The sequence below is a fragment of the Dendropsophus ebraccatus genome, chromosome 14 (assembly GCF_027789765.1).
Source record: "Dendropsophus ebraccatus isolate aDenEbr1 chromosome 14, aDenEbr1.pat, whole genome shotgun sequence".
Lineage (NCBI taxonomy): Eukaryota > Metazoa > Chordata > Amphibia > Anura > Hylidae > Dendropsophus > Dendropsophus ebraccatus.
In genome coordinates, this window is record NC_091467.1 from 47,248,185 (window position 1) to 47,272,777 (window position 24,593).

General features: G+C 45.0%; 1 protein-coding gene across 1 annotated transcript; it reads right to left on the reverse strand.

The window, feature by feature from the left end:
• Positions 1-1,680: 1,680 nt before the first annotated feature.
• LOC138771870 (osteoclast stimulatory transmembrane protein-like) lies at positions 1,681-11,988 on the reverse strand. The gene is made up of 4 exons (XM_069951873.1): positions 11,984-11,988; positions 8,456-9,506; positions 2,919-3,128; positions 1,681-1,773 (listed from the first exon to the last, which is right to left on the reverse strand). Exons 1-4 carry the CDS (start codon positions 11,986-11,988, stop codon positions 1,681-1,683), a joined length of 1,359 nt encoding a protein of 452 aa, XP_069807974.1.
• Positions 11,989-24,593: the final 12,605 nt, after the last annotated feature.

The following is a 24,593-nucleotide window of genomic DNA, read 5'->3' on the forward strand; positions in this document are numbered from 1 at the left end:
CTACTTTCTGATAGCCTCTTTGGGTTTACAGTGCATTACTACTGTGTAGTGTCCCACTACATGGTTCCATGGTAACTTTTGTGGTTGTCAGACTACCTCTCAGTACTTTGTTTGTTGTATTTTCATACTTCCATTTTTTTAATTTGTTATCAATCCTAGGATGCATCAAAGCAATATGTATATTGGCTGACAAGCTGCATAATGAAGGATAAAAAAAAAATCTCCATATTTAAAGCCTAATTTCATTGAAAACCAGAAAACTGACCGCCCAGTGAAGTACTGGTCACTGCTGGAGAAAGAAGATGTTATCCCACCGCAAAACTGCAAAACATAGTGCTAACTGCTTACAACTAGCATGGTCGCCACTACAAAAGAAGTGGCAAAATTATACAGAAGTTACATACTGCCTAAATACTGTATATACTGTATATACTCCCATTTTTAAACATTTAAACCTCACTTGTGCCATTTGCTTTGTTAAGCTGGTCCTACACATAAGACAGCTGTCTGCTAAGTCCCCTGATCCCCGACACACATACATGCTCCGCGTAGTTGTACATGCATAAGTTATGAACAGGGAGAGTGGGGAAAACAGCCTCTTGTCAAAGGAAACAGTTTAGATCCAACATCTGACATCTGCCTTCATCTGTACTCCTGTCCATGTTAGCTGGTGAACCTTGATAAAACTGGTGGGTTTAACTAACATAGGTCTAATATCAGCTATAAACTCACAGCAACACCCCAGTAACAGCCAACAGGTATGCCTGGGAGCAATTACCCTTTTCCCATGTAGAGACTTACCATTCATTCTAACTACAATTGTGTTTGATACAGCTACAAATACCAGAATAAAAGCTGTAATAAATATCAGGTCAGCGCATTTCACCAGATGCTTGGGTTCTTCAGGGGAATGTAACTTCAGAATGCCCAGAAAGGTTTGGCTCAGTGGGAATACGTTAGATGTAAAAGTCATGTCTTCAGCAGAGCCCTATCCAGCTGTGGCTCCATTATTTGATTCAGTATTTCCCTTTTGAAGCCCTTTTTGACTGGACATATTTATAATTTTGCATGCTAGTTTTTTTCTTCCCCACATTCTAAAAGCCATAACTTATAACTTGTTTTTTTAAGTAATTTTTTTCACAACTCCAATTTGGAATAACACCATACATTTTACCATAAAATATACTTGAAAAAATGGAGAAAAAATTATCTGTGACGTAAAATAAAGAAAAACAGCAATTTTGCAAATGGGGTGTTTACACTGTTCACCTTGCAGTAAAACTGATCTGTTTAAAGTAACCCTCAGTTTAGGGCAATTACAATCATACCCAAATTTTGTATAGCTTTTGTTATGTTTAACTATATTTAAAAAAATGAAAAACTTTTTACCAAAAAAAATTCCTCAACTGTCATAGGCAATCGGTAGATTGCTAATACAGGTCCATGCAATGCTATAGCATTGAATGGATCAGTTAGATTGGTTCTCTGATAGCATAGTCTGGCTGAGCTAAACTTTATTAGCAAAGTCACTTCGGCAGCTATTGATCTGCAGAAGTAACTGATCGGTACCCCATCAATCACATTGTGGGGGTGCCGAACGGACACCCGACAGGGGCAGCACCTGTCATTTAGATATTTATATGCCAAAATCACTTTACCTAAATGGCTGAATGACTGACATCAGCAGGATTGCTGGCACCAGTCATTAGCAGCAGCTTCCAATATCCAAGACTCAGCATTGAAGTGAACAATCTTGACCTCTTTATTAGGTAACTAAAAAGAGCACATGATCACATGACATCACAGCAGGAAAGGAAAAAAGCATGAGAGGAAAAAATTACACGTTTCAAGTGTGATACGCACTGTTATTCATGGCTGTTTGGATATTGGAATTTAACTACAAAGATTTAAATGTAGACTTGTGAGTACCGTGAATATCAAGTGATGAGCTGCTTCTATATACACTTTGTATGCTAGCCTGGTAATTATTTGGGGATGACGGGAAGAGGTTAAACCTTAAACAAATAGTTAATTTTATATTTATGAGTAACAAGTACAAAGCAAAGGGGATGCTAAGACGCTAATGCCTTTCTGGAGACGAGAGCGGCGACAACAGATGTTTCCGTTAATATAAATATGAATTTTAATTAAGATATATGTAATTCTACAAGGAGATTGTCTCAGACGCGGGTGGCTAGGATGCCCTCAGGATTTACTGCTGAGATGTAACACAGTTACCAGGTGCACGTCTGATGAAAACAAATCACGCTCCTTCACCAATCTAACATCATCTCAGAACTTCATTAAAATCTACAAGCAGGGGGCAGCCTGATATTAAGTTGTTTTTTTTTCTTCACATTAATCGAATTAGGCAATGTTCACACTGAATTTTATGGACCAAAAGAGAGAAAAAAAAGGAACACAAAAATGGCTAAAGATAAAAAAAAATGGTGTTTGAATGTAGCCTTAGGACCAGTGTCACACTGAGAATTAGCGCTGATTCGTCACTGAAAATTCTGCCTAAAAATATAGTGCAAAGCCAAATCCCATTGAGTTCCAATGAAATTTGCGCTCTACTGTTCACATGGTGGAATTTCCGGCACTGAATTTTCCGTGGCAGATCCGCTTTCCGCCAGAAGAATTGACATTTCAATTCTTCTGCCAGAGGTGATTCCAGGTGGAACACTTTCCTCGCGGATTCAGTGCGGAATTCCGTGAGAACTGTGCAGGAACACTTTCCTCGCTGATTCCTCAGTGTGAACTGGCCCTTAATATGATGGTAATTTATAGGGTAAAGCTTGTTTTGTAGACTGCCACGTGTTCCCTGGTCTGTAGTAGAAGCAACCCCTGGTAAATCACCCCTAGAAGTCATTTCGTATCTGGTTACATAAATATATAATTCTTTCTTCCTCTCTTGCCTGATAGAACTTGGCGGAGATCTTGCGGCACAGGCGTTGAGCGTACGTTTCCAAAAACACCATAACAAACAAGATACAGTAGATGACAATAGTTAATGTAATGACTGAAGGATCTGGAGGACTTGGGGGTTGTCTACAATGGTCAGTGAAGAAGCTGATATTCAGCAGGTGTATTGTATCAGTTCCGGTGATTTCTCTACGAGGAAATGGCTGCAGATAAAGAACACATGATCAGAACAGACACATCATTATGATAATTAAGCACCAGTGGACTAAGAGGAAAATGTGACTTTAAGGGTATATTCACACGAACGGGCTCGCAGCGAGATTCTCGCTGCGAGCCCGGCAGGTCCTGGCAGTTCCCATACACTACATACTTGCTGCGGTCTAAACGACCGCAGCGAGTATGTTATTCTGCCGCCCTTAACCCGTTCTGCTCCCGGCCGGCTCCCCCGCTGTAAGCATACTTTACCTGTCCTTGCTGCACGGGTCCGGCGTCCTGCTCTCCCGTCCAGCCAATCAGTGGCTGCAGCTGGGCAACACACTGATTGGCCGGACGCGGAATTCTGCCACAGAATGAGGCTAGTTTTACTCCATGTGAACTGGCCCTTATATGTAATCCAGATAGGAGCAACAAAACAGAAGGGGTCGGTGTATAACATTTCCTATCAGTATGAACTTTGCAATACTTCATTCCTACAGGAAACTGAACACTTGTTACCATATTCCCCCACATATTACAGTTAATTGCTGGGGGCCCTTGGTCAACCTATTGTCTGGGGATTCCAACACAATAACAATAACTAATGCAGTGACGGAGGGATATGGAGGCCTTGTTGGGTGGCTACATTGGTTAGGAAAGAGATCATACTTACATCAACACTGATTACTTTTTTATTTCCCAAAAAGTCCTGCAAAAAAAAAAAAAAAACACACTATCAGAACAAACCCATCATTATGACTGCTAAGCACTAGGTAGATTATTAGGAGAATGGGAATATAAAAGGGTTCAGATACTCTTAGGAGTATCCTATGCTGCTGGACCCTTATCTGTAATTCACATCAGAGCAACTAAACAGATGTCAGTGCATAACATAGATAGACTATGAATCAGGGGCGTAGCTAATGACTCCTGGGCCCTGGTGCGAGAGGTCAACTTGGGCCCCCCCCTTCCTCGACCAAGTGATGCTATTGGTATATGTGTATATATATATATATATATATATATATATATATATATATACACCTAGACAGATATTACGAATAACGATCTTAAGATAGGAAGAGAAAATATTATCACCACACATATTACCGCCATATTGTTACTGACCAAATCCTGTATACTAAGACCAATAAAACATAGTACCAGATAGCAAGTAACAAATAATTCCACCACATACTGACTAACACCACCACTGCTACTGACTAACACCACCACATACTGACTAACACCACCACATACTGACTAACACCTCCGCTGCTACTGACTAACACCACCACATACTGACTAACACCACCACATACTGACTAACACCAATGCTGCTACTAACACCACCACCTACTAACACCACCGCTGCTACTGAATAACATCCACTGTACACGTATCACCGCATCCAGTCATATAGAGGTGGACGCAGCTCCACACAGGCTCTAGACACCATATACATTAAAGTGCAGTTACATCAGGTGACTCACAGGGGACGTCTTCTCTGATCGGAGTTCTTCCCTCTTCATCTTCTTCTCCATCTGCTCTCGGCCATTATGAGAACTTCTCCGAGCCACGAATCCACAGAATCGGCCAGACAGACATATTAGACTCCTCACTCTGACACCATCGTAATCTCTCTACAAACTGCACATTTGTATTGGCCTCATTTAGTGGGTAACCCTGACACTATGTGACCTCCTTATAGTGTATGCCCTATATGTAGCCTCCTTATAGATGGTCCCCACTCTGTGTATCCCCCCTTATAGTATATGCCTCCTACTATGTAGCCTCCTTATAGATGCCCCCTCTGTGTATCCCCCCTTATAGTATATGCCTCCTACTATGTAGCCTCCTTATTGATGCCCCCTCTGTGTATCCCCCCTTATAGTATATGCCTCCTACTATGTAGCCTCCTTATAGATGCCCCCTCTGTATATCCCCTCTTATAGAAAGCCCCCTCTCCCCCTATGTTGCCCCCCTTATAGATGCCCCCTCCTTATAGATGGCCCCTTCCCCCCCTTATATATTGCCCCCTTATAGATAGCCCCCTCTCCCACCTTCCTATAGATGGCCCCCTCTCCTATAGATGGCCCCTTCCCCCCTTATAGATGGCCCCCTCTGTTATAGATGGCCCCTTTCCCCCCTTATAGATGGCCCACTCTCCCCTCTCCTTATATAGATGGTCCCCTCTCCCCCCCCTTATAGATGGTCCTCTCTCCCCCCCCTTATAGATGGTCCCCCTCCCTTATAGATGGTCCCCCTCTCCCCCCCTTATAGATGGCCCCCCTCTTCCCTCCCTTATAGATGATCCCCCTCTTTCCCCCCTTATATATGATTCCCCCCTTCCCCCCCTTATAGATGGTTCCCTCTCCCCCCCTTATAGATAGTCCCCCTCTTCCCCCCCTTATAGATGGTTCCCTCCCCCCCTATAGATGGTCCCACTCTTCCCCCCTTATAGATGGTCTCCTCCCCCCCCTCCCTATAGATGGTCCCCCTCTTCCCCCCCCTTATAGATGGTCCCCCTCTTCCCCCCCCTTATAGATGATCCCCCTCCCCCCTTATAGATACCCCCCCTCTAGAAGGTCCCCCTCTCTTGCCCCCCTTTATAGATGGCCACCTCTCCCCCCTCCTTTATAAATGGCCCCTTCCCTCCTATAGATAGCCCCCTCTTTCCTTTATTAAAACAAATAAAAATAAATAAAAAAAACACACACAACTCACCTAACAACGCGCTCCCCCGGCGATCCTCTTCTTCTTCAGCCTCCGTCTGCCCCGGATCATGCGCTGCTGCCGGGGGTGTCGCGTCCTATCCCCGGCAGCGCGCGCATCATAGAGTTCCCTGTGCTGGAACCTCCAGCACAGGGAGCGCACATTAGAGACGCTCTGTGAACTCTATGATGCGTGCGCTGCCGGGGATAGGACGCAACACCCCCGGTAGCAGCGCATGATCCGGGGCAGACGGAGGCGGCCTCTTGTGACCGCAAGCAACACAATGCTTGCGGTCACAAGAGTGATTGATGAGGGGGGGGGGCTTCAGGGGCCCAGCGGGCCCCGCGGGCCCCCCCTTGTGGCGGGCCGGGTCGCAGCGGCGACTGCTGCGACCCTGGTAGTTACGCCACTGCTATGAATATAAACTTTACAAAACTTCTCCTCCAGGGGCACTATGGGAAAATGAACGCTTGTTGCCATACTCCCCCACGGATTACAGTTAGTGCATAACATTCCATATTTTCCAGCGTATAAGACGACTAGGCGTATAAGACGACTTCTAGAAAGATTTTCAGGGGTTCGCATTATACGCTGGAAAATGTTAACCCCTGCCTGACCGCAGCAGTGTTTAATAGCTAGAGCGGGTTAACTGAAGTTGAAAAAAACAACAACAACAATCAACTCACCTGTCACCTTATCACAGCAGCCACGCGTCTCCAATCACGTTCCTTGAAGCTCTCTCAACATCCGAGCGTCTCATCAGAGATGCTCAGAGACGCCCGACTGCCAGGAGAGCTTCGGGAGAATGACAGAGGCTTTGGGGACTTGTGGCGTCTCTGATCTTCTCCGATGAGACGCTCGGCTGCTGAGCGAGCTTTGGGACCTCCAACGCAGGCAGTGTCTCTGCATCACACTGCCTGCGCCGGAAACATGACGGGAGACGCGCGACTTCCGGGAACGGGTGACAGGTGAGTGAAATCCTTTGTATTTTTATAGCGGTCGACGCATACGGTGGGGATGTGGACGTTTTTGAGCTCTCCACCATATGCGGCAACCATACCCGACGTATAAGACTACCACCGATTTCTGAGAAAATTTTTCAGGATTAAAAAGTCGTCTTATGTGCCAGAAAATACGGTAGATAGCCTATCAATATGGACTGTCAATACTTCATTCCTCCTGTAGTGGCACTATGGAGAACTGGACAGTTGTTCCCCCACAGATTACAGCTAATTGCTGGAGGCCCATGGTCAGCTTATTGTCTTGGGACCGCTTCAACACAATAGATGATAATAACTAATGCAGTGACAGAGGGATCTGGAGGACTTGTGGGTTGTCTACAGTGGCAGAGGAAGAAGATTATGTTTAATTGGTGTCTTACTGTTATTTTTTTTATTGCTTCTCCTGGAGTGACCTGCATACAAAGAACACATGATCAGAATAATATAGAGAATGTGAATATAAAACACATGATCAGAATAATATAGAGAATGTAAATATAAAAAGGGTTCAGAATCATTAGGGAGAATCTTATTTAGGGCCCTTATCTGTTATCCAGATCAAAGAGTAACTAAACAGAAGGGATGGGACGGGGTAGACCCAGACAGTGAACCCTGAAGTCGTCCCGTCCCTGTGTCCCTGCCTATTTGCCTTGAACAGTCCTAAGTGACTGCGGACAACTACGGAGACAGTCCCTCACCAACGACAATGTGAGACATAAAACAAGGACAAGACAAACAAACACAAAGAAATTAAACAGGCTGAGGTCAAAGCCAAACAAAATCAGAATCCAAGTAGTGAGGTCAAAAGTACAATAAGTCAGGTAACCATGTTAAGCAAAGGTACATGGGAAACTCTAGCACGCTTAACAAAAAAAACTAATTGCTAGCAAAATGTTAACAGACCAGAGACCCAGAACACAGAAAAAGAGTAAGTGGAAATACAAAGGGGGAGATTTATCAAACTGGTGTAAAGTAGAACTGGCTCAGTTGCCCCTAGCAACCAATCAGATTCCACCTTTCATTTTTCAAAGAATCTGTGAGGAATGAAAGATGGAGTCTGATTGGTTGCAAGGGGCAACCAAGAAAATTCTACTTTACACCAGTTTGATAAATCTCCCCCAAAGTGTCAATCACAGAGGTTAAAGGGCATGTCACCTAAATTTTCTTTTATTGATTAGAGTCTAAAACAAAAAGTTGTTATTTTCTTCACTGTACGGTAATTCACTTAAATACATGCATACAGTCTAGAGATGTGGTCAAGAAAATGACTAATGCAGTCAGAGAGAAGTTATTTGCCTACAATGCATCGGCACCATTTTGTGAGCAGTGCGAGGGGGGAGGGTATACTTTAAGAACAACCTGGAGTCCATACTCTTAATCTACCCATGGTGTGTAGGGCTGGTAATACCCACCTTTCTATTTGATTTTTCCAGGACAAATCTTCAAAGTTTTAGATTTTCTGAATCATCAAATTATTGGGAGATTCGAAATTAACTCAATGCATGCCAATTCAATGGACTCATCTCTAGTTTTCATTTAAAAAATTCCTACTCTACAAAAGATCCCGCATTACAATATATAAATCCCTTAGATTACCCACCACCATCACTGATACTTACATAGGCATGATAATTCATATTAAACGTCACATGCATAGCTGGCAGATTTTCCACCCACTTGCCAATCTCCACGGCAAGATGGAAGACAATGTGGTCCATGTATATGATGAGCAAAGAAAATAGAGCATAGACCAAGATGACCAGAAGACGAAACAAGATGGAGCTGAACTCTTTTGCTGACATCTTAAATCCTGTTGCTTTGATTAACCCTAGTGAGGAGCCTTTATTCAGATCTTTAATATTATATTTCGGGGCCATCTCCACCAGTTGGCTTGTAATATATTTGTTGTCAAACCTTATGTCCGTCAGATAGTTTCTTAAGTACCAGGTGGAGCTGAAGAGCACATACAGGATACAACATCCAGTGAAAACCCTATTTGACAGAAGGGTGAAGTCTTTAAAAATTATTTCTACAGTCTCAAAGTCCTTCTTCATGCTATTGGTTATGTTGGCTATTTGATTTGTAATCTCATTAGTATTTATATTCACTGAAAAATTTACCTCCAGAGGAGTTTTAAACTGGACTTGTGCCATCACATCTGTGGTCTTTTTAATCATGTTCTTTAATTCACCCGTCATATTTTGGAAGGTGCGGGTGGAATCTAAGATCCTTTCTGCAGAGTGTTGGGAAATGCATCTAATGATGAGGAAAATATTCTTGAGGTTTCTAAATATATTCGGGAGGATTTCAACAGCCACGAACATAAAGCAGGTGGACAACAGCAGCCGGCGACCTTGCTTGGTTCCTAGGGTTGGGATGATCATAGTCAAGATGCAACGAACTGGGTGGATAAGAACAAGGACAATGCATATAATGATGGCTGTAGTTAGGGCCAAGACGAAGTAGAAGGATGACCCATACTGTAAGGACTGAGATAACCATATGTAAAGTAAAGTCCCAATGATGGATGAAAAGACAGAGCACAAAATAAAAAGTAATAGGATTTGCTTCCAATCTTTGGGAACCGGATTAGAACATGCAGCTGAGAGCTCCTGAAACCAGTCCTGTACTCTTACGTAAATCTTCTGAAAGTTCTTCCAGCATGGTGATCTAAAAATGAGAAGGAACATAGATTGAAATAAGAAACATCTAGCAAACCTGGACAGACAAGAGAACGAGGGCATATGCAAGGAGTATTCTGGGGTTGGAAAACTTATGTATTGCAGCAGTTATATAGAAAATAATAAGGAGCCTATTCTTACCTCACCTCTCTCCCTGGTGTCCTCCTACAGCATCATCCTGCTGAAGGATACCAACACCATTTCCGAGATGGACTTATCTTACAGTGACAGCCCGCTCAGCCAATCACTGGCTGTGCAAAAAAAGAGCCTGTGGAGTCTCAAAACACAGGACTAGCCATATATCCCTCCGGGAAGGGCTCAGCCAAGGGGCGGCTCCTTTAGGGAAACTACCATATTAAGCGGCCCTATAAGTCGATGTAATGACAATGAAAAGACCAAGGCCAGGTATCCATCCACAGACAGCTGTGTTGCCACTCATCAGTGTGGAGCAGGATTCTGGTTAGGTGGGAGCAATGCCTAGTAGAGCCATAAGAGAAACAGATCACTGATCTCAGGGAGACCACTTGCTTTAGCACTGGCCCATCTCAGTCATTGACAGGCTGTCACTGCCAAGACAAGTCTGCTTCAGAAGTGGCAGCAGGATTGTACAGTACTCCTTTAAGAGACAGACCATGTGGCTGCAATGGGGCCCAGACAGAGGGGGCCCAGCCCTGGTTGCTTTTGCTAGTGGAACAGTAATGGTAAAGGGTAAATAAAGTTTCTTTCCTGGATGGCAAAATCAGATGCCATCCAGATATCTTTTCACTGCCGTTACGGTGCCATTTAGGTTAAGATGGCCAATAAGCCATCGAGACTTCTCCTAAAACCTTTAATTAGAGCTTGCAGCAATTTTTGAGCATCGTAAGATAATTCTTCGTAAAGTGGCTTGTAAATGGGTTTCTTTACCATTTTGCACACACAGTGTATGTAAGCCCTTTACCAATGTTGAATGTCCAGGGACTGTGTCCAATTTTGATGGTACTTCATCTTGTATGGAATGAAACACATTAGGTGACCGTTTGAGGCCAGCGCTGAACCTTTAGTGCATACTTGCCAACATTTAAAAAGCGAACATAGGCCTCACCCCCGTTACAGTCCATAAATGCCGGTGAATTGCCTACTTAGGGGAGGGGCTTAAATAAACCCCACCACTTTTATAGCCTCTTAAGCAGAACTTTCCTGCCAAAATCAAATCTGTTGGCAAGTATGTTGGTGGGTCCCTCAAGGAAGTGGCTTGCACATTACAATAATCCATTTATATCTGTAAGGGCCCATACATCCCACAAATTAGCCTCTCTTGAATGCAGTAGTGTGGGACACCAGAAAACGCCAACATTATAAAATGGCACATGGCAGGTGTGAGCTCCTCACAGTTGTCCTTTGCTTTCACTTCTGGTTTCATTCTAGTATCACGTGCTGCTAATGCCTCCAAGTCCCGTGATTTCTTACTTCTCATGAAGCACTGCCTCCATTATCCCCTACCTGCTCTCAGTCGCACTGCACTGTGATCATCTTTCTTTCTCTCAGTTTCTGGCAGCCTCTCTTGTTTTGGGCTGTCCTCCTGGGTGCTGGTGAAAACCAGGAGCTCCTTAGACCCCACTCCTCGGGGAAGGAATGCCATTACTCCTTGGTGATCCAGGGGATCCACCTCCTTGTGCTTCGACCATCGATTACAACAGTACATTACAAAGCTAAATAACTTATAATCTCCAAGACTATACAGATTCAAATCCTTTAGTCTTCCCTGATATGTTTTATGCCTCACAGCCTCTGCCTGCCTATTTTAACAATATCCTTTTTGTAGGTAAGGTCTCCAGAACTGGACAGAGTATTCCAGCTGTGAGGTCACTAGAGCTCTATACAGCGGGATCACAATCTCCCTGTTCCTACTGGTTATACCTCTAGCTATACAGCCCAGAATACAATTTGCTTTTCCTACCACCTAGCTGCACTGGTGACTTATTTTAAGGCTGTCAGAACCCCTAAATCCTTATCTTCTGAAGTCTTTGCCAACATAGATCTGCCGATATGATACTCAGATAGAGGATTCCTCTTCCCCAAGTGCATTATTTTACATTTAGAAACATTGTACTGCAGTTTTGATCTACCAGAGGGGATTCTGCTATGAGGCAGAACGAGGGTTCCACCTCAGGCGCCGATTCTTGGGTCCATAGGGGGCGGCATAATCCTGCCCTGTTTAGTAAATTTAGTAAATTAATCTGACTTAGCTGAATGACAGGGCCCAGCAGACTATACTCTGCATGCTAGCTTGGTGAACTCTGCAAGGCCTGCTGCCTCCTTCCTCCCCATAATACATGTTGGACAGGAGGGGAATAAAAACAAACATGACAGGTCGGCCTCCCTTCTGCAGCGGTGAGTTACTGGATCACGTTTAAAAAAGGACCTGTCACCCCCCATGCCGGGGTGACAGGCTCCCGACCCCCAGTTAGATCCCCTTATACGTACCTCATCCCGCCGAGTCCCGCTGCCGAAGCCGGTCCCGGGACGGAGATATCCCGGTCAGAGGCCGGCGCATGCGCTCTGGAGAGAGGTCCGGCGTCCATAGAGAATGAATGGAGCCGGACTCATCTCTGCAGCGCGAGCGCGGCTCCATTCATTCTCTAAGGACGCCGGACCTCTCTCCAGAGCGCGCATGCCGGCTTCTGACCAGGATATCTCCGTCCTGGGACCGGCTCCGGCAGCGGGACTCGGCGACATGAGGTACGTATAAGGGGATCTAACTGGGGGTCTGGAGCCTGTCACCCCGGCACGGAGGGGGTGACAGGTCTCCTTTAATGATCCCCAACCCCAAGGCCTGAACACTTCTGGCACATCACTCACATTATTGCGTTTTGCACCTATTTGCACAAAATCACAGTAAAATTGTTGGGTGAGTGATGTGCAGGGCTGAGAAGACAACTCAAAGGGGTTGAACAAACTCTGTTTAGCTACCTGCAAGGACCATGAAATGACCTTCCTAAAAATGTTATCAGGTCCTTGCAGGTAGCATACAGAAGAAATGTACATACAGCATACACAAGACAGCATGTGAGGAAGGAGGTAATGGGGGAAGGGTAGAGGTTGGGAAACAAGTTCATGGTGGACAGTATGGAGGGACCACTATAGGTTAAACAAGGGGCCATAGGGAGCTCTATACTATATATATGTATGAGAAGGGACTAGTGGGAGCAGTATCTGTGGTCACAGTATATAGAGAGCATTATACGTGGCAGCATATGTAGGGTGGAGGCATGGTAGCAGTATATGGGGAAGAGGTCTTTTAGGCTAACAATGTTATTGGGCAACTGAGACTTTCAGCATTAGTGGGTCACTCTATGCCAGCACCTGAAACCAATAAGTGTGTAGTGCATACACTTCTGATATACAATTCCATATGCAATAAATTCACTTCTGCTGTATAGTTATGTGTGTAATATATGCACTGCTGCGGTATAGTTCTGCATGCAATATATTTACTGTTGGTGTATAGTCATGTATGCAATATGTTCACTTCAGGTATATAGTTATGTTTGCCGTGAAGGGGGGAAGGCGCAGTTTAAATTTTTGCATCAGGCAGCAGAAAACCTAGAATCCGCCCAGAGGAAAGCCATGCTCGATCAAATTTTTGATTCTTAGGTAATCCATTATCTTTATCTAGAAGTGTTTCCATAATTTTAACTACTACAAATGTTAAGCTAACCGGCCTGTAGTTACTGGGCTCTTCTCTACTACCCTTCTCGCGAATGGATATAACATTGGCCATCCGCCAATCATCAGAAACATCTCCTCTTGGGAGAGATTGGTTGCAGATCTGTCTATACTTCGTAGGTGGAAAAACTTGCAAAATTGGCAGTGTGTCAAATACTTTTTTTCCAAACTGTAGATAGATATGAAACAGATAGATAGATAGATAGATAGATAGAAAATAGACAGATAAATATGAGATAGATAGATAGATAGATAGATAGATAGATAGATAGATAGATACATATGTATACTGACACTATAAATGTTCTTTCTGCTTTTCAAAAAAACAACATCCAAAAAGAACCAAAAATCAAACAAAAGTTCATATGTGCTCTATTCCATTATACTCTTCACGGCCATCATCTCGCTGCCTACTGATTGCAATTCATAAGAGAACATCCTCTCTCTGTAATCTGGTACAGTATTCACACTTCACTTGTGCCAAGATATATTGCTTAATGTCTCTATTGCACTGTTATTATTGCACTCATATATTTTCTTATTGCACATGTAGTTATTGCACTTACTTTTTTGTTTTTTTTTGCTGAAAAGAATGTCAATCAAAGGAGAGGCGGGACCATGGACAATATAAAAGGAGCCTGAAGAACAGAAGCCAGTGTGCGGCCATCATCAGAGCTGTCCAAAAGTGAATCCATCTGAGACAGAGCGAAACTAGCCCCTGAAGATTTACCGCATAAGAAACGCGTAGGGCTATTAACAAATACGACTGAATGGACTCCAACAAAAAATTTGGGATTTTTTATATTTTTTATGAAATGTTTGCATTTGAAAAATGAATTTATGCAACACATATATAAAAAAGACATATAACAAAAGATGGACTGTGCACCTTATTAAAATAATTGTTGCAATGATAAAAGAGGTTATGTGCAATACTAAATAAAAAAAAAGTAAGTGCAATAACTACATGTGCAATAAGAAAATATATAAGAGTGCAATAATAACAGTGCAATAGAGACATTAAAGTGTCACTGTCGTGAAATTTTTTTGCAGAAATCAATAGTCCAGGCGATTTTAAGAAACTTTGTAATTGGGTTTATTATCAGAAAAATGCATTTTTATCATGAAAAAGCAGTTTGAAGCTCTCCCCCCTGTCTTCATTGTTCTCCTATGGAGAGAGCTAAACAAAAGACCAAAACAGGACAACAAAGAGTTAATCTACAAATATCTCACCCGTTATCTTCTTGGACAGTCACCAGTGACCTGTCTGAGCTCAGATTACAGCTGTCACCCAGCTCAGTGCCTGTAATCCTCTGTTATCTGCTTTCTGCTGCCGGCTAACTCCCTCCTTCCTCCTCCCCCCTCCCCTCTCCCTAGAACAGACAGGGGACGACTCCTGCAACAAGTCACAATTTTCAGATTTTTTGGAGTGGATGAAAAAGAGGAAGGAGGGGGGGGGACCTGGGAAAAGGCTTTTTACATGCAGATAATGGCAGATTTGGCTAATAAACCCAATTACAAAGTTTCTTAAAATCGCCTGGACTATTGATTTCTGCAAAAAAAAAAAAATACGACAGTGACTCTTTAACCTCTTAAGGACCCATGACGTACCGGCACGTCATGGATCACTGTCACTTAAGGACCCATGACGTACCGGTACGTCGGCCCTTTAAACGGGCGCCGCGCGAAATCGCGCGGCGCTCCGGTGAAGATGGCTGCTGATTCTATCAGCAGCCATGTTCCTGTGTCACGTAGGGGGCAGTTTCCCTGCCCCCCCGTGACGCCGATAGCTGTAATTGGCCGATGACTTCTCATCGGCCAATCATAGCAATGTACTTTGTTTCCGGGACCGGACCCCGGAATTCAGCGGTGATTGGTGCTGTCCGAGACAGCACCAATCACTGCTGTGCCCGGGCGTCACCTGCCCGTGGATCCGGCCCCCTGATCGCCCGTGATTGGCCGGTAACCACCGGCCGGCCATTCATGGGCGATCGTTACTACTACTCCCATCATCTCCTTCTCAGCTCGCCGATTCCGGCGAGCAGAGAAGGAGATGATGGGAGTACTGTGCAGTGAGCCCGGCGCCCGGTGCATACCTGGTGTGTGCCGGGCGCCGGGTGCCTCCTCCCGCGTACTGCCTCCTCCTCCTCTGGCCCCCTCGTGCTGCCGCCAATAACAGGGAGATCAGCAGCCTCTGATCTCCCTGTGCTCTCTCCCGCTCCTCCCCGGTACCTCCTCTTCTTCCCCGCCGCCGCTCCATGCTGCCCCCGCTTCCTCCTCCTCCCCGTTAGCCGCTCCATGCTGCCCCCGCTTCCTCCTCCTCCCCGTTAGCCGCTCCATGCTTCCTCCTTCTCCCTCATGCCGCCGATCCATCCCTCTCTCCCTGTGCCCTGCTGGCACCCACCATCCCACCCTCCCTGCTGGCACTCTCCCACCCTCCCTCCCTGCTGGCACTCTCCCACCCTCCCTCCCTGCTGGCACTCTCCCTCCCTGCTGGCACTCTCCCTCCCTGCTGGCACTCTCCCACCCTCCCTCCCTGCTGGCACTCTCCCACCCTCCCTCCCTGCTGGCACTCTCCCACCCTGCTGGCACTCTCCCACCCTCCCTCCCTGCTGGCACTCTCCCACCCTCCCTCCCTGCTGGCACTCTCCCACCCTCCCTCCCTGCTGGCACTCTCCCACCTTCCCTCCCTGCTGGCACCCACCCTCCCTGCTGGCACCCACCATCCCACCCTCCCCTCCCTGCTGGCACCCTCCCACCCCTGCTGGCACCCTCCCACCCTCCCCTCCCTGCTGGCACCCTCCCCTCCCTGCTGGCACCCTCCCACCCTCCCCTCCCTGCTGGCACCCTCCCCTCCCTGCTGGCACCCTCCCACCCTCCCCTCCCTGCTGGCACCCACCCTCCCTCCCTCTCTCCCTGTGCCCTGCTGGCACCCACCATCCCACCCTCCCTCCCTGCTGGCACCCACCATCCCACCCTCCCTGCTGGCACCCACCATCCCTGCTGGCACCCACCATTACACCCTCCCTCCCTGCTGGCACCCACGCTCCCACCCTCCCTCCCTGCAGGCACCCACGCTCCCACCCTCCCTCCCTGCTGGCACCCACGCTCCCACCCTCCCTCCCTGCTGGCACCCACGCTCCCACCCTCCCTCCCTGCTGGCACCCACGCTCCCACCCTCCCTCCCTGCTGGCACCCACGCTCCCACCCTCCCTCCCTGCAGGCACCCACGCACCCACCCTCCCTCCCTGCAGGCACCCACGCACCCTCCCTCCCTGCTGGCACCCACGCTCCCACCCTCCCTCCCTGCTGGCACCCACGCTCCCACCCTCCCTCCCTGCTGGCACCCACCATCCCTCCCGGCACCCACCATCCCTCCCTCCTTGCTGGCACCCACCCACCTACCAACCCACCCTCCCTGCTGCCACCCACCCTCCTGCCACCCTCTCCCCTCTCTGCTGCCACCCTCTCGTCTTACCCTCTCCCCTCCCCTGCCATCCTCTGTCCTGCCGCTACCCTTTCCTCTCCCCTCTGTCCTGCCACCCTTTCCTCTTACCCTCGCCTCTTACCCTCTCCCCTTCACTGCCACCCTCTCCCCGCCCCTGCCACCCTCTGTCCTGCCGCTACCGTTTCCTCTCCCCTCCGTCCTGCCGCCCCTCTCCTGCCACCCTCTCCCCTTCTCTGCTACCACCCTCTCCTCTTACCCTTTCTCCTCCGTCCTGCCGCCCCTCTCCTGCAACCCTCTCCTCTTCTGCCACCCTCTGCCCTTTGCTGTTTTTTTTTCTTTAGTGTAAATTTCTTTCTTTTTTCTGCGTCCCCCCCCCCCTTCTCCCGGTGTGCCTGCCAAGTAAAAAAAATGTAAAGTAAAAAAATAAAATAAAATAAAAATGTAAAAACAGTACATAAAACACACACACACTTTCACGTGTAGAAGCATAACACTTACACACCCCTCTAAGGGTGCCTTCACACACTCCAGATCCGCAGCGGATCCAGTGTTAGTTCATCCCTATGAGAATACATACACGCAGTGGGCTTGACATCCTGCTGCGTGTATGTAAGTTCACCCCCCGCTGCCCGGAGCATACATCATCTGTTCCCCGCTCCAGCTTGCTTCGGAGGTTCTCGGCAGGATGTCCTGCTCAGCCAATCTGTGGTTGCGGCGGGGCAGCACACTGATTTGCTGCGCGGAATGAGCAGACACCGTGAGCCCTGAAGCAAGCCGTAGCAGGGAGGAGGTGATGTATACTCCGGCCAGCAGGGGGGTTAACTTACTTACACGCAGCGGGATGTCAAGCCCAACCCCAACGAACCACAGATTCCTGAGTTTGTTGGGGTCACTTGTGGGGGGTTTACAATGTTTTGGCAGCACGGGGGCTCTGCGAACCCTTCGACCTCCATTCTGGCCAAATCCAGCTTCCAAAATCCAAATTGCGCTCCTTCCCTTTGGAGGCTTTCCGTGCACAGACTTTGTACTTTGTTTCCACATATGGGGTACTCCTGTAATCGGGGGAAATTGCTCTACATTTTTAGTGGTTTATTTTTTCTTTTAACCCCTTGTGAACATGAAAAATTCAAAGTTACATCAATGTTTTAGTGTAAAAAATTAAATTTTTCATTTTGACGTCACATTGTTCCACAATTCTGCCCGTCACCAGTGGGGTCCATATGCTCACTATACCCCTTGTTAGATTCCTTGTGGGGTGTAGTTTCCATAATGGGGTCACTTGTCGGGGGTTTCTACTGTTCTGGCAGCACAGGAGCTTTGTAATTGCGACATGGCCTCCATCCTCCATTCCAGCCTCTAAATGGCGCTCTGTCCCTTTGGTGGCTTGCCCTGTGCCCATATGGCACATTATGTCCACATGTGGGGTATTTTCGTAGTCAGGGGAAATTACCCTACACGCTTTGCGTTTATTTTCTTTTTTAACCCCTTGTGGAAATGGAAAAAAAATCAAGGCTAGACCAACTTTTAGTGTAATTTTTTTAAAAATTTTACTCTAAATCATTGATCTTGTCTTTTTTTTTCATTTTCACAAGGGGCTAAAAGATAAAAAAAAACACAAAATGTGTAGAGCAATTTCCCCTGAGTACGGAAATACCCCACATGTGGACATAAAGCGCCATGCGGGTGCAGGGTAAGCCTCCAAAGGGAAGGAGCGCCATTTGTTTTTTTTAGGCTGGATTAGATTTTAAGGGGCCATGTTGCATTTAAAAGGCCCCTGTGTTGCCAAGACAGTTGAAACCCCCTACAAGTGACCCCATTATGGAAACTACACCCCTCAAGGAATGTAACAAGGGGTGTAGTGAGCATATGGACCCCACTGGTGACGGGCACAAATGTGGAACAATGTGGCGTGAAAATGAAATATTACATTTTTTACACTATAATGTTGGTCTAGCCTTGAATTTATCATTTTCACAAGGGGTTAAAAGAGAAAATAAACACACAATGTGTAGAGCAATTTCCCCCGAGTCCGTAAATACCCCACATGTGGACATAAAGCGCCATGCGGGTGCAGGGTAAGCCTCCGAAGGGAAGGAGCGCCATTTGGATTTTGGAGGTTGGATTTGGCTAGAATGGATGATGAACTCCATGTCGCATTTACAGAGCCCTCGTGCTGCCAAGACACTGGAAACCCCCCACAAGTGACCCCATTCTGGAAACTGCACCCCTCAAGGAATCTAACAAGGGGTGCAATGAGGATATGGACCCCTTGATGACGGGCACATTTGTGCCGTGAAAGTGAAAAAATGAAAATTTTTACTTTCTCGTCACATTTTTCCACATTTGTGCCCGTCACCAGTGGGGTCCATGTGCTCACTGCACCCCTTGTTAGATTCCTTGAGGGGTGTAGTTTCCAGAATGGGGTCACTTGTGGGGGGTTTCCAGTGTCTTGGCAGCACGAGGGCTCTGTAAATGCGACATGGCCCTTGAAATCCATTCTAGTGAAATCCAGCTTCCAAAAGCCAATTGGCGCTCCTTCCCTTTGGAGGCTCGTCCTGCGCCCCCTTGGCACTTTATGTCCACATGTGGGGTATTTCCGTACTCGGCAGAAACTGCGCTACATGGTTTGTGGTTTTTTTTTCCTTTTATCCCTTTGTGAAAATGAAAAATTGAAGGCTAGAACAACGTTTTAGTGTAAAAAATACTTTTGTCCTTTTTCACGCCATATTGTTGGGAAAATCTGTGAAGCACCTGTGGGGTCCAGATGCTCACCGCACCCCTTGTTACATTCCTTGAGGGGTGTAGTTTTCTAAATGGTGTCCCTTTAGGGGTGTTTTTTAGGTTTTGGCACCCCAGAGCCTCTGCCAACCTGAAGTGGTACAGTCAAAAATGACCAAATATAACGGAGCCATTGAAATTCACTAGGCGCTCTCTTATATCTGAGGCTTGTGGTTGCGTCAAACAATGCAATAGGGTCACATATGGGGTATTTCTATAAACTGCAGAAACAGGGCAATCAATATTGGGGTGCATTTCTCTGGTAATAGGTTTATAATTATGAAAAATATTGGATTACAATAAAATCTCTGCACAGAAAATTAAAATTTCCAAATTTCTTACACACTTAGCTTTTATTTCTGTGACTCCCCTAAATGGTTAAAACACTTTCTGGATATGCTTTTGCAGAGTTTGGGGGGTGCAGTTTCTGAAATGGGGTGCTTTGTGGGGCTTTCTAACACACAGTCCCCTCAAATACACTTTAAACCTGAACAGGTGCCTAAAAATATCTGATTTTGAAATTTTACTGAAAATTTGGAAATTTGCTGCTAATGTTTTAAGCTTCCGATTGTCTAAAAAAAAATGAAAGATCGTTTAAAAAATGCCGCCAACATAAAGTAGACATGTTGCTAATGCTATTTAATATATAATTTATGTGGTATAACCATTTTCTGTATAAGCAGAAAAGTTTTAAAGTTGGAAAAATGCATTTTTTCACAATTTTTCACGTTATTTTGGTTTTTTTCATAAAGATTCGTTTTAAGTATCGACTCCAATTTACTAGAAATGTGAAGTACAATATGTTACGAGAAAACAATCTCAGAATCAGCCGGATAGGTAAAAGCATTCCGAAGTTATTAATGAATAAAGTGACACAGGTCATATTCATAAAATTTGCTCCGGTCCTTAAGGCCATTTCAGGCCCGGTCCTTAAGGGGTTAAGCAATATATCTTGGCACAAGTGAAGTGTGAATACTGTACCAGATTACAGAGAGAGGATGTTTTCTTATGAATAGCAATCAGTAGGCAGCGAGATGATGGCCGTGAAGAGTATAATGGAATAGAGCACATATGAACTTTTGTTTGATTTTTGGTTCTTTTTGGATGTTGTTTTTTTGAAAAAAAAAAATTGTAATATTTGAAAATACATTTTTTCTTCACACAATTTTAAAGAGAAAGAAATAAAAGGTATATTTTACATTTCCTTAACCTCAGTGATTAGATAGATAGATAGATAGATAGATAGATAGATAGATAGATAGATAGATAGATAGATAGATAGATAGATAGATAGATACTGTAGATAGATAGATAGATAGATAGATAGATAGATAGATAGATAGATAGATAGATAGATAGATAGATACTGTAGATAGATAGATAGGAGATAGATAGATAGATAGAAAATAGACAGATAAATATGAGATAGATAGATAGATAGATAGATACTGTAGGCAGATAGATAGATAGATAGATAGATAGATAGATAGATAGATAGATACTGTAGATAGATAGATACTGTAGATAGATAGATAGATAGATAGATAGATAGATAGAAAATAGACAGATAAATATGAGATAGATAGATAGATAGATAGATAGATAGATAGAAAATAGACAGATAAATATGAGATAGATAGATAGATAGATAGATAGATAGATAGATAGATAGATAGATAGATACTGTAGGCAGATAGATAGATAGATAGATAGATAGATAGATAGATAGATAGATAGATAGATACTGTAGATAGATAGATACTGTAGATAGATAGATAGATAGATAGAAAATAGACAGATAAATATGAGATAGATAGATAGATAGATAGATAGATAGATAGATAGATAGATAGATAGAAAATAGATATATTGCAAATAATTGCAAAAAAATAGATATATTGCAAATGACATAGATGGATGGACAGATATTGGTATATGAATTACTATTAATAGTCAGTATAAGTACCTGCTAAGGGAAGTATTTCGGAGACCCATTCTGTTGCCTGAGACTTGTTGATGTCTGATGAGATTTCAGAGTACTTTGCCAAAGACATTGAAAAGCCAGGGCACTGCTGATGTTCACACCCTCACTTCTGGTGTCGCTTTTTAAGGGAATTTCTTTTCTTCCACTTTCTTCCACACCACTCTTGAAGGAGTTGTGTCATGAAGCAAAGCTGATAAAATCAGATGTGTACCACATACATAGTTATATGTATGATTTTGCTGATCAGTGCTTGTTTGCAGCTGTGGACGGCCAGAGATCTTTACGTTTAAAAGGACCCTAATTTGGGTACTTTCTGGTGATTGCAGTAAAATTGAGCATGCCTGGCCCATCTTAGTGGGTTGTAACCAAGGGCAACAGGTTATTAAAACAATTCAGGCACACGGGTGTTAGTAAATCTATAGGTTTTAACCCTTTAAGGACAGTGGATTGTTGCCTTAAAGGGGTACTCCGGCGCTGGGGAAAAAAATCAATCAATCATACACATAGTTTTTACATTTACCATCCCTTCAGAGTCGGTCTCCATTTTAATTTCCCGCTGTTTGCAGGTCCCTGAAGCTCCAGTTGGTGGCTTCATTTTTTTCTTCGCTTCCTGGTTCGGGCTTTCCCATGATGCCTTTGTCTTTTGCGATGTCTAACTGACTCTGTAAAACTGTTCGATGGCTTACAGCTTGCTCAGCCAATCAGAGCTGAGCAACCTGAGTCATCTGACAAAGGGAGGCTGGCTTAACAGGGCTTAGACCCGCCTCCCTCCTGATGATGTCATTGTCACAAAATGGCTGCCACAGAACAGCCTGGGGTCAACAGTCATTAGGTAAGAATGAGTTTACTTCACCTTCTGGTGGGGACTGAGGGGGGAAAAGATAGGGAAGGGGGGCACATAGGTGATTGAAGCATATTACAAAGTTATATAACTTTGTAATGTGTTTCAATTACTGTGAAAAAGCTTTTCACTAGAGTACCCCTTTAAAGACCATGCCAATTCTCATTTTTGCGTTCTCAGATTTTCCTCCTTACCTTAAGAGCCATAACGCTTTTATTTTTCAACCTACAGGGCTGTTTGTGGTCTTATATTTTTGTACCATTATCTCTACCTTTCAACACATAATTATAATATTGCACCGCTAAAGCAGTGCAAACAAAAGGCCCTCTATTTCCCAATCACCATTGTCTCTAAAACATAACTTTAATAAAGTATAAATAATACCTACAAAAACTAAAGAAATTATTTTAAAAAGGCAGGAGAGAGGCGTAGAGTAATGATGCATGCATATATATATATACTAGAAAATGTACCCGGCGCTGCCCGGGTATAAAGTGTCAGTGTGTTAATTAGATTTGTTCTAAGGTGCCCAGGAGGCCAAGCTAAAGGTATTGTTTCATCTGAGTTAATCAGTGGAATTAGTGTATACCTGTAGTGCATAGTTGGAGGGGTTCTGTATACCCACAATGTATAGTTTTTAGGGGTCTCGTATATCTGTAGTGCATAGTTGGGGGGGCTGTATACCTATAGTGTATAGTTGAGGGAGGTCCTGTATACCTGCAGTGTACAGTTGGTGGAGGTCCTGTATACCTGTAGTGTATAGTTTGGGGTCCTATATACCTGTAGTATATAGCTGGTGGAGTTCCTGTATACATGTAGTATATTTGGGGTCCTGTATACTTGTAGTATAGAGTTGGTGAAGGTGCTGTATACCTGTATTATAGAGTTGGTGTAGGTCCTGTATACCTGTAGTGTATGGTTTTGAGGTCCTGTATACCTGTAGTATATAGTTTGGGGTCCTATATACCTGTAGTATATAGTTGGTGGAGTTCCTGTATACCTGTAGTATATAGTTTTGGGGTCCTGTATACCTGTAGTGTAAAGTTTGGGGTCCTGTATACCTGTAGTATATAGTTTTGTGGAGGTCCCGTGCACTTGTAGTGTATAGTTTTGGGGTCCTGTATACCTGTAGTGTCCTGTATACCTGCAGGGTTGTATTTACCCGTATGGCAGTGTTATTCAGTCACAGTGTGTCGGTATTGGTCATGTCTGGTATGGGGGTGTTATCCAGTCACAGTATGGCGGTATTGGTCAGGTCTGGTGTGGTGGTGTTATCCAGTCACGTCATGGTGGTATTGGTCAGGTCTGGTATAGCGGTGTTATCCAGTCACAGTATGGCAGTATTGGTCAGGTCTGATATGATGGTGCTATCCAGTCACAGTATGGTGGTATTGGTCAGGACTGGTGTGGCGGTGTTACCCAGTCACAGTTTGCCGGTATTGGTCAGGTCTGGTATGACAGTGTTATCCAGCACAGTATGGCGGTATTGGTCAGGTCTGGTATGGCAGTGTTATCCAGTCACAGTATGGCGGTATTGGTCAGGTCTGGTATGACAGTGTTATCCAGCACAGTATAGCGGTATTGGTCAGGTCTGGTGTGGCGGTGTTATCCATTCACAGTATGGCGGTATTGGTCAGGTCTTATATGACAGTGTTATCCAGTCACAGTATGGCGGTATTGGTCATGTCTGGTATGGCAGTGTTATCCAGTCACAGTATGGCGGTATTGGTCAGGTCTGGTGTGGCAGTGTTATCCAGTCACAGTATGGCGGTATTGGTCAGGTCTGGTGTGGCAGTGTTATCCAGTCACAGTATGGCAGTATTGGTCATTTCTGGTGTGGCGGTGTTACCCAGTCACAGTATGGCTGTATTGGTCAGGTCTGGTATGGAGGTGTTATCCAGTCACAGTATGGCGGTATTGGTCAGGTCTGGTATGGAGGTGTTATCCAGTCACAGTATGGCGGTATTGGTCAGGTCTGGCAGTGTTATCCAGTCACAGTATGGCAGTATTGGTCAGATCTGGTATGACAGTGTTATCCAGCACAGTATGGCGGTATTGGTCAGGTCTGGTGTAGCAGTGTTACCCAGCCACAGTTTGGTATACCTGTTGTGCCCTGTTTATACATGTACTGTATGGATGGAGTAGTGGGTCCTGTATATACATGTACTGTATAGATGGAGTAGGGGGTCCTGTATATACATGTACTGTATAGATGGAGTAGGGGGCCCTGTATATACATGTACTGTATAGATGGAGTAGGGGGTCCTGTATATACATGTACTGTATGGATGGAGTAGGGGGCCCTGTATATACATGT